At 39.8% G+C, this 11,275-nt stretch overlaps 1 protein-coding gene across 1 annotated transcript in view; it reads left to right on the top strand.

Annotated features, from left to right (window-relative positions):
- The window catches only part of Wdr72 (WD repeat domain 72), a 179,361-nt gene that overhangs the window by 20,152 nt on the left and 147,934 nt on the right, over positions 1-11,275 (top strand). Inside the window, exons 2-3 of the mRNA XM_031343895.1 lie at positions 3,169-3,348; positions 8,182-8,288. Coding sequence (XP_031199755.1) covers positions 3,196-3,348; positions 8,182-8,288 — 260 coding nt within the window. The 5' untranslated portion in view covers positions 3,169-3,195. The remainder of the gene's footprint in view (positions 1-3,168; positions 3,349-8,181; positions 8,289-11,275) is intronic.

An 11,275-nucleotide genomic window follows, 5' to 3' on the forward strand; every position in this document is an offset into this window, starting at 1 on the left:
AGGGTTGTCTCTCTTTCTGATTTCTTTATTGTTTATATTTCCATTTTTAGATTCTGGATGGTTTTGTTTGTTTCCTTCACCTGTTTGATTGTGTTTTCCTATAGTTCTTTAAGGGATTTTTGTGTTTCCTCTTTAAGGGCTTCTAGCTGTTTACCTGTGTTCTACTGTATTTCTTTGAGGGTGCTATTTATGTCTTTTTTAAAGCCCTGTATCATCATCATGAGAAGTGATTTTTGATCTGAATCTTGCTTTTCCAGTGTGATAGTGTGTCTGGGATTTGCTATGGTGGGAGAATTGGGTTCTGATGATGCCAGGAAACCTTGGTTTATGTTGTTAATTCTTTTATGCTTGCCTCCCTCCCCACCCCCACCCCCCACAATCTGGTTATCTCTAGTGCTATCTGCCCTTGCTAAATCTTAGTGGAGCCTATCCTTCCTGTGATCCTGGTTGTGTCAGAACTCCTCAGAGTCAAGCTGTCTCTGGGATCCTGTGATTCTGGAATCCTGTGATCTTGGGCTTGTTAGAGCACCTGGGAGTGCAGCTTCCTCTGGGTGTTTTGGGACTGGATGCAGAGTATGAGCCCAAGGTCTGCTCAGGGCACCAGTCCAGACAGACTGGAAGGAACCTGAGCCACTGGGCTGGCAGAACTCCTGTGTGCCTGGGTCCTGCTGGTCCCAGTTACTCCTGGTATTCGGACAGATGTTGGGTCCTCCTCACCTCTGATCCTGGGTGTGTTAGAGAGCCTGGGAGTGGAGCTTCCTCTGGGTATTGTGGGACTGGCTGCAGAGCTTATGCCCAAGTCTGCTCAGGACACCTCTTCTGTGTACTTTTACTGTAGTTTCTGGGATGTTTAAATGTGAATTTAAATTTAATTTAGCATTTTCTCTTTCCTATGCTATTTCTTTGCTCATGAGCTTTTTTTTTTCTATTTGATCAATGCATTTCTTTCTTTTTGATATAACACGTGGTTGTTTCTTTCCATATACTATCATAATTCCGGCCTTAAGAAGATTTCATCAGTATCCTTTCTTTCAGAGTGAGTTAACAGGGATCTACTTCCTCATTTATGCTATTATCTCACTTTTTTTGTTTCCCTCTAGTGTGTCAGTCAACATTCATCCTTGTTACTATGCTAGTCCTGCTTTGCTTTATGTTGTTGTAATAGAGACCATGATCAAGAGCAATCTGAGGAAGCAAGGGTTTATCTGTCATAGAACTCATCACTTGAGGGAAGCCAGAACAAGAACTCCAATGGGAGCAGAGACAGGAGTGAGCTATTCTGCTCCCCATGGCTTGCTCCCTCTGACTTCACCTCAAAGGCTTGCTCAGTCTAATCTCATATATAACTCAGAACCACCTGTCCAGAAGTAGTACTGCCCACAGCAGGCTGAGCGCCTCCCACACCAATCAATCAACAGTCAAGACAATTTCTCATGATATACTGCAGTCAAGTTCATTGGGTCAGTTCTCCAGTTGTTTGTACTTATTGCAGCTATGGATACAATGCAAGCTCTTTACTAGTGAGCTGGATCCCCAAACTTTAAATTTTTGAGGGGGAAGGGGGAGGGGAGGAGATATGAGAGGGGGGGAGGAGAGGGGAAAGGGTAAGGAAGGGGGAGGGGGAGAGAGGAGAGAGTATGAATTGAGTAGTCCAGGCTGGGCTTTAACTAGTGTCCTCCTGCCTCAGGTTCTCAAGTTTTTTGGATTGTAAATTTGTGTCATAGACATGGCTATATCTATTTGTTTTTGTTTGTTTTGTTTGTTTTTTTAGGTTTTAATATCTTTGTCAATTTAATAATTTCTAACAGTTTATTTGTTTTTTTTTGTGGTAAATTTTAGAACTTATTTTTAGTCTCCAAGCACCCTTATTGCTCACGGCTTATTATTTTCATGGCTGTATTATAACTTTTTATTATGAATTTATGATTATAGTTATGATTCTTTAAGAATTCTGTTCAAACTTGGTTTGTTACAGTATCTTCTAGAATGCTCCCCCAAAGAAAACAAAATCCAACATTAATGAACTATAATGGTCATGCAAAATACTTTAAGAAATATGCAGTAAATATATACATTAAAGTATAAGTTTTGTTTTTATGTACATACTTATAAACCCTCCACAAGAGTTCAGACAATGAACATGTTCACCACCCTCAAAGCTGTCAACATTTGGGGCCTGCAGAGATTATTCATCAGTTTAAGATACCACACTGCTCTTGCAGAGAGAGGATCAGAGATTAGTTCCCAACTCCCCTATCAGAAAGTTCACAGCCACCTGTAGCTTTTGCTCCAAGGAATTCAGCACCCTCTTCTGGCCACAGAGACACTGTACTCATGTGCTGCACAGATATGCATGAATATATATAATTACAAATAAAATATATCTTTTTTTGTTTTTTTTTTTTTTTTGAGACAGGGTTTCTATGTATAGCCCTGACTGTCCTGGAAGTCACTCTGTAGACCAGGCTGGCCTTGAGCTCAGAAATCCACCTGCCTCTGCCTCCCAAGTGTTGAGATTAAAGGCATGTACCAATATATCTTAAATTAGAAAAAAAATCTCTCCATGATTCCCTGTGGGTCCTCACACTCTCCTTTTGCTACTTCCTGTCTGCACGGCTTCACTGTCCTGCTCTCTGCTTTTAGTTACTATCTATTAATATGAACTTTCTAGTATTTTACCCAGAGGATCAGATAACATTGTTCTTTTTAGGTACCTGATATTTTCAAATAACTGGTTTGGGATTCATGTAGCATGGGTCAATGAGCCATTTATTTGGTTGAGAAATAGTATCCCATTGTGTAGATATGTCTCTGCTTATTTATCTGGTTACCTATTCATTGGCATTTGGCTTGTTTATAGCTTTTAGCTATTGTGAGTAAAGTTGTACACAGCAATCTTCCTATAAACACACACTTTTTCACTCCTGTTGAATAAGACAGAGTGGAATGGCTGGGTCATGGAGCAAATATGTATCTGGCTTTGCAAGAAATGGCCACAGTGACTTCCATCACAGGTACTCAAATACAGTTGATCTGAAACTCATTATATAGCAGAAGCCAACCTTGACCTTGTGTCAAAACCCCTTCCTCAGCTTTCCATTGCTGGAATTACAGATGTGAATTTCCCCAATTTTAAGGACGATAACCACATACATTTTTTTTTCTCAGTTTCTCTGTATCCGGGATTCATCCAACATGAGGAGTGCTCTGCAGGCTGTGGCCCTCTGGGGAAGAAAAGCCCCTCCTCACAGCATCACAGCTATCATGATCACAGATGACCAGCAAACCATAGTGACTGGAAGTCAGGAGGGTCAGCTCTGCCTCTGGAGTCTCTCACCTGAACTGAAGGTATGTAACGTCACAGGTATTAAAAGTGTCCACTCTGCTTTTTTTGTTGTTGTTGTTGTTTTGGGTTTTTTTATTGTTGTTTTGTTTTTTTTTGAGGCAGGGTTTCTCTGTATAGCCCTGGCTGTCCTGGAACTCACTCTGTAGACCAGGCTGGCCTCAAACTCAGAAATCCGCCTGCCTCTGCCTCCCAAGTGCTGGGATTAAAGGCGTGCGCCACCACCGCCCTGCAAAAGTGTCCACTCTGCTTCTCAGACCTACAGTAATCGTAGAAACCCTGCAGGGTGGTGGGAAAGGCATTCATTATAGAACAGATCAAGATGTTATATGAAAATTATGAGTAGTGTTAATAATCTCAGCTGCCAGCTAAGTATTATCACCTTTAAGCGGCACTGAGTTTTACTATTTTCTATTCTGAATTATATGTGCGAGTAAATGAGCTATAGATGTTTAAGTATAGTTCTAAGGAATAATGGCCCATTAAAATAAACAAAAGGCACTCCTGAAAGCCACTATTAACTAAATGAGTAAAATCTTAATTATCTGGACATTTCTGTTGGGTTAGCCTTCTTGCTATTCTTTGGAGTCTCTGCTTTGCGACGCTTTTTTACAGAGCACATCAAAACCTCTACATTCAATTTACTGTTGTCATCCTCTGACTTCAGAACCTGGCCTCACCTAGTATTGGACCCATCGATTAGCAATTAATTGTTTCTGTCCCAAGTCATAAACATTTAACATATTGGAATAGATATTTGCTTAACTCTAGCAGTCTCTAGACCCAATTTGAACAATTAAACTAATGATGTACTTAAAGTGTACTGCCCTCATTAAGAAGCCTTTTAAAGATCAAAACTATTTTTAGCCTTTAAAGTCTGTCACTTTTAAACCTAAATTAACAATTAATTGTAATTCTATTTTATAGTGTAATTAATTAATGCTTCCTGTCACTGAACACTTCTACTGTAGGAATGCCGAGAGCTGCAGAGCAGAGCAGTTCAGCTCAATGTTTATGAACACTTTTGGAGGGGGTGGTTAGCACTGCAGTAAATATGCTTCAAAATCGGTGGTCATATAAATACAAAAATGTATTTTCTCTATTGTCATTTAAACTTGGTGTCCTAAATGCCCTAAAAATCTCTTGCTAATCTTTTAAAACCTTTTTTATTATATTACTTTCCAGCAGAAACTGCTGCCTAGCAATCCTAGCTCACTATAAGCTTAAGAAATTTGAATTCCTACTATCCTACTTTTTCGGTAGATTTCTGATATCCATTTAGTATTTGGTCACCAAGCACTCTGAGTGTATATTAACAGTTAGCTTGGTTGAGTTCTTACTTGAAGGAAGACATCTGTGTTGGTGTCCCAGGAAGTTGCAGTGTAAGAGAGACAGGACTTGGCTAATTATGCCACCCTGTTATGAGCCTAAGTAGACAATAGTTAGCCCTATAGTCTTTCTTTAGGACAAGTTATCTTCTTGGTGTTAGAGCAATAGTTCTTAACAGGAAGCTAGCTTTCCTCATAAAGGACATTTGGTGATATTTTCAGACACTTGGTCGTCAAAATTGGAATCAGGGAGATACCACTGGCACTTAGTAGTTCCTGTTAACGTCTTAAAGTGCATATGACCACCTAGAACAAAGGATATCCCAACCAAAAGCCTGTCATACCAGTATTGAAGAACTCAGCATTACAGATCAGGAATGAAACTCACATCATCAAGGTTGGAGAAGCAGCTCATTTTATTTACGGCAATGCCCTGCACCTGCAGGAAAGTGGAGAGACCCCAGCTCTGAGGCTGGATCCTGGTAAGAGCTATGGAGAAAGAGAGATGAGCAAGAAGAGATAAGCTTTGGCCATGGAGATGTTTTGATGACCAGGAAAGGGTTCTATGAATCATCTGGGCAAGGGGAGCCTCTGGAATGAGCTGGGCTGGGGTTGGATGAGCCTTTTGTTCTAGATGTTCACCATGAGAATAAAATATTGAGTAGAACAAATATGCTACTTTATGACTATTTTGACTGCTTGTGTTCCTCATACAAATAGTACTACTGAGAATTTATCTTTCAGTGCAAGGCTTATTTTGTTAGTCCATGGTCATCATGACAGGGAGCATAGCAGTAAGCAGGCAGGCATGCCACTGGAGCAATAGCTAAGAGCTTATGTCTGAGTAATCCACAAGCAGGAAGCAAGGCTCAAAGCCCACCCCTCAGCAACACGCCTCTCCCAAGGCCACACCACCTAATCCATTCTAAATAGAGCTTCCAACTGAGGATCAAACCTTCAAGCATATGTGCTGATGAAGACCATCTCATTCAAACCATCTCAGAAAAGCCATGGAGTTCTCTTCCGATGTTTGCTCTTCTGTGGATTTTTTCTGGGGGATAGATGTGTTTGTGGTATACATGGAATTGATGTGATTTTTAATCTGTTGGAAAGTGTTGACAGTCATATGATCATACTCCCTCAGTATGCTGTCTAGGAACAAGCTTGTATTGTTTTCTGAGTTGTAACCTTCTGAATTTTTTCAAAAGCAATGTAAAGCTAGAATTTATTAAGTGATATTAATAAACTAGAAGACCTTTTTAGCATGACAATTTTAGTATGACAAGACATCTTTTAAAATAATTATGATTGTGATAGATATAAAGTGAACCATTATATTAGATAGGAATCTTTGGTTACCAGCTTATGTAAATGTTACATAGTTTGGACAAAAAATGGTGAGCATTGATCGATCCATGTAGAATATAGATGTTTTATTATCCACAAGACATTTTTCAGATTATTTGTGAATCCACTATGTTTATTTATCATTTAAGAAGGAATTATACATTTTCTTTAGAAAATTGTTTTTATTTTGAAATATTTTCATGTGTGTATATTGTGTCTATGTATGTATATATTTCTTGAGTATGCACACATGAGTGCAGGTGGCAGTAGAGGCCATTAGAGAATGCATGGTCCTCTGAAGCTTCAGTAACAAGTGGGTCTGAGCCCATGTAGGTGCTGGGAGACACATTCAGATCCTTTACAAGGACTCTTAACTGCTGAACCCCTGTGTGTTCTACTCTATAGTTTTTATTTTCAGAATCTTTTTTTTCACAAAGTAGGAATATACCTTTTATTTCATACATGAGACGATAAAAGAGTAAGCACTTAGGGCTACACTTTCAAAATGCTCATAGGAAAGAGAAACATTGATATTGTAAATAAGCAAATGGTTGGTTTTCTTGTATTAAAAATTTCATTTTATTATTTTTGAGGGAGAGAGTCAAATTAGGTATTTAAAAAGTTCAGTACTTTATTTTTAAAAGTAGTTTAAAGTTGGCAGCTAAAGTAGAATTCCTTATCAGGACAAGGTCACATCTATTGAAGGTACCTGACTAGAAGGTACAGAGTTCCTTATTCCTCACACAAGGTCTGCCACCATCACTGTGTGTCCTAGTGGGATTCTGTTGTTGTAACAAGTCACATGACCAATGACAACTTAGGGAAGGAAAGTGATTATTTAGCTTATACTTCCAGATAATAGTTCATTACTGGGGACAGCTGGGGCAGGAACTCAATCAGAGGCTATGAAGGAACACTGTGTACTAGCTTGCTTCCCATGGCTTGCTACCCGCTTGCTCATATAGCCCAGGCCCACCTGCCTTGGGATAATACCACCCTCAGTGGATTGGGCCCTACTACCTCAATCACCTATCAAAACAATATTCTTCAGACTTGTCCTACAAGTCAACCTGATTGATGCCAGTCTTCAGTTGAGCTTCCCTCTTCCCAGGTGACTTTAGATTTGTGTCTAGTTAATGACTAACACTAACCATGATACCATGTCACCCTGAAGTGGTATACTAAAGGTTACTGAACTGAATGAATTGAGACCTTGTGGTTACTGACTCATACTATAGTTAATTCTTTCTTAGCACCCCTGGATGGACATTCTATCGGTTTTTGGGAACCGGCATTGGTCCACAATTTGTCATGTGATACAGAATTATTTCATTGTTCTAGAAGTCCCTTGTGCCCTATGGTCTCCTGCTTTCCAGAACCCTACATGAGCACTAATGTTTTTACTTCCCTAGTTCTATCTTGACTCAAAGGTCACAGAGTTGGAGTCACACAGCAGTGGTTTTTTCAGGATGGCTTCTTTCACCTAAGCAGTACACACGGATCTCTGTCTGTCTGTTCAGCTTAGCTGCTCATTTCTTTCAGAGTCAGCTGAGATCCCATGGTTTGCCTACTGTTCTGTTGTTTACTGAGGGGCAGCTTGGTTGCATTCTCATTTTTAATAATCCTGAGTGAAACTGTTACAAATGGGCAAAGGTTTGGGTGAGAATGCTACTTTTCAGGTTGCCTGGGAGAACCAATGTGTGTCATTCCTGGACTGGAGGTGACCTCCAGTGTGTGATCCTCCTGACTTAGCCTAGCAAGTACTGGAGTTACAGGCATTCACTATCACACGCCACATGAAATCCTTGCCCCCACAAGCTGAGGTCATGGGGGTATTTCTGGACATGAGAAGCACCCTCACTGACTTATATGTATTCGAAACTGAAATGTTGAGGAAGTAGTCTGTTAGTCTGAAGTTTCATGATGAAACCCAAATAAAATGAAAGACTGAGGACAGCACATCCCTTTCATCTCCGGGTTTCCTAGTCTGTGGATGTTGATGTGCTGTGTGTATCAGCTCACCTGAAACTTGCTCACATAAATCATCTTAGACTAAAAATTTTCCTAATTAGAATATGCAAATATTTGTTGCTATCATTCATTATTGTGATTCCTGAAAGTTTAGAGTTGTTAAAAAAAAAACCTGACTTTCAACATTTTTAGATTTCAGCTAAAGAACTTCTTTTTGGTCATTCGGCTTCCGTGACGTGTTTGGCAAGAGCAAGAGACTTCTCCAAACAACCTTATGTCGTGAGTGCTGCTGAGAATGGGTGAGTAATGGATGTCCACATTTTATCAGTCTCCATTACCTTCCTTTGTGAAGCTAAAAAGGAGTGGAAGGGAGACGTACTTGTGGATAAAGCACTTGTACGCAAATGTGAATTCCTGTGACCCAGTAACCATGATAAAAGCTATAACCCCACAGCTGAGGAGTGTATATTGTGGCAGGAGATCCAGAGGCTGCTGTCTGGCCAGTCTAGCCAAATTGATGAGCCCCAGATGTCATGGGAGACCAGGAGAGAGCAATCTAGACAAACACCCAATGCTGACCTCTGACCTCCAAGCACTTCATGCCTGGTGTGGTATTGAACACCTGTAACTCTAGAACTCAATAGGTTAAGGCAGGAGCATCACATGTTGAAGGTCATCCTTAACCCAGGAAATGATATTCATTGCTACTCTCTCACAGGAATTGAAAAGTAGCATTCACACAAAACCTACACATAGTTGTACACCCACTCTCCATGTTCAACCACATATGTGTGTGTACACACAAACACAGAGGCATTCACGGTAAAGTGGAGAGTGATTGAGGAAAACAGCCAGTGTGGACCTCTGTCCTCTACACATGCGAAAGGAAAGCACACAATAAGACAGTCGGACTGACTTTTGGTAAAATACTAATCTCGATTATATGATAGGACCAAGCTTTACATTGTAGTGATTGCCAGACAATTAGGAAAAAAAAGAAGATCAAGGAAAACATAAAAGAAAATGAGATTGGAAAAGATGGTTGTAAAAATAATAGGTTATATAAATGGTATTTTAAAAGAAAATGGGTGGGGAAGACTTATCAGGTTTGTACTAACCAAATGAGGTTGATATGGTAATATTAAAATTTATATTAATAAACTTATATAGTTAATGCAGTGTGATTAATTAAAAATGTAAAGCAGAAAGCCTTGGTATTGGTAGAGAGGATTTCCATATGTTATAAGAAGTTTTGGTCCCAGTGGAAGAGCAGTAGGTAACTGCTCAGAATGGAGGTTCTGCCTGGATGAGGGTCCTTAAGACTGAGTCATCTCAGAGTCACCTGCTTCAGCTATCCTTCTATTCCTACACCATACAGACTGTATTTAAAGCCTCCTGAGCCCACTTGAAGACAGCTGAGGAAGTGTGAGACAGAGAATAGGTTAAGAATCTTACATTTGGATAGACCAGTCATTGACAGAGAATGAACAAGGGAAGAGGGTGTTTCCCAAGCTTGTGAACTCTCAGATGCCACACAAATGAAAACATCTGTAAGCAGGTGGGTATAGGAATCTTGAGCTCCAATCAGAAATCTTGGCTTACCAAGCACAGAGACAGCAATAAAGAATTCGGGCTAAATAACTCTCGGAGGGAGTAGAAAACAAGAAAGGAGTCCAGATGTGGGACTGGAGAGATGGCTTGGTAGTGAAGAAGGCTTACTGCTCTTCCAGAGGACTCATGTTCAGATCCCAGCACCCACGTGAAGGCTCACGACTGCTTGTAACTCTGACTCCAGAGGACCTCCTTGGGGCTCTATGAGCATTAAACTCATATGCACATATACACTACTCTCCCCAAACATACGCATAAATAAAAATGAAACAAATCTTTTAAAACTGATTATTAGAGATATCAGCTTAAAAATCAACTTCCCCTCAAACCATATCAGCTTACCAAAAGCTTTTAAAAACCCACACATGGTAGAATCTAATAAAAGCCATGGAGTGAGGATTGCTGGGGTATTTTAAATACTTTTAGGTGTTTGTGATAGGAGGAAGGATCAGAAACCACAGTGCTAAACTACATTACTGTGTTATTTTATGCCATGGGCTACAGAGAATTCAGTTTCCTTACCTTTGATTTCTTTTTCCTTCATTTTCCTTTTAGATATGTTATTAGTGGTTTTATTTCTGTGATATATATTTTTAACCTCTATCTTTCCTTCTTATTTTTTTCTGCATGCACACAAACGCACAGTCATATGTGTCCGTGGAGATGCAAATTTTTCCTCCTGTTGTGTAAAATTACATGCCTTTCCTGCTTACCTTGAAAACTCGTTTGGATGCAGTTAGTTAGACAAAGGGGAGGTCTATGAATATTTTCTTCTGATTCTAGGGCACACCTGTGTACCTTGCACTTATGGCATTTTGGAATGAGCATCCTTTGTTGTGGAGAGCTGTGCAACACAAGGTGGCTGTGGCACTTCTGCTCTCTGGCCACTAGATGTCAGGAGTGTGTTCCTAGTGGCAAGGAGGTTGCTCCTGGAAAGTGGTTGATGGTGGGGAACCAAAACCACTCAGGTTTCAGAATGACTGGTTTAGAATATTGACTCCTAGTGCTCTGTTATCAAAACAAACCCCTGAAAATCATCAAATGTATGCGATACTTAATAGCAGTAATCTGTATTAATCTGTATTTTTTTAAATTTTTACCTCAAAAAATTATCAGTAAATTATCTGTTATCTTGGCCTTCCTCTCAGTCTAAAGATATTGTTCAACATTTGTTCCTGGTTATTTCATTTCTGTATCTTATCTTTAAAAAAATCACAAAGCTTGTTTTTCTTCTCTAATACACACACACACATACACACACACCACACATATCTTCTGTACTGAAGTTTCTAAAGCCGAAGACTGTTGTGCTATTATGCAACACTGATTCGACTGCCTTGGTTTACTAAACAGAAATCCTCCAGGTTTAATTTACCTGGCTCATGTCACAGCTTCATTGGACAAGACTGTGTCCATGTCTTCATAACATGAATTAAAACAAGAAGTCCTAAAAAAATAGTGAGGCCTTTTTCAAATATCAAGTGTTAAGACTTGTTTATTTCAGGATTTCAAATCACGAAGGGAAAAAGACATCAAAGAAAGAAACTGGATCAGTTGTAGATCAAATGTGGCCTCTTGGTGGTGCTGTTTGTTTTCATGAGAGAGGAGAGAGAGAAAGAGAGAGAGAAAGAGGAAGAGGTAGAGAGAGAGAAAGAGAGAGAGAGAGAGAGAGAGA

The sequence above is a fragment of the Mastomys coucha genome, unplaced genomic scaffold, assembly GCF_008632895.1.
Source record: "Mastomys coucha isolate ucsf_1 unplaced genomic scaffold, UCSF_Mcou_1 pScaffold23, whole genome shotgun sequence".
NCBI lineage: Eukaryota > Metazoa > Chordata > Mammalia > Rodentia > Muridae > Mastomys > Mastomys coucha.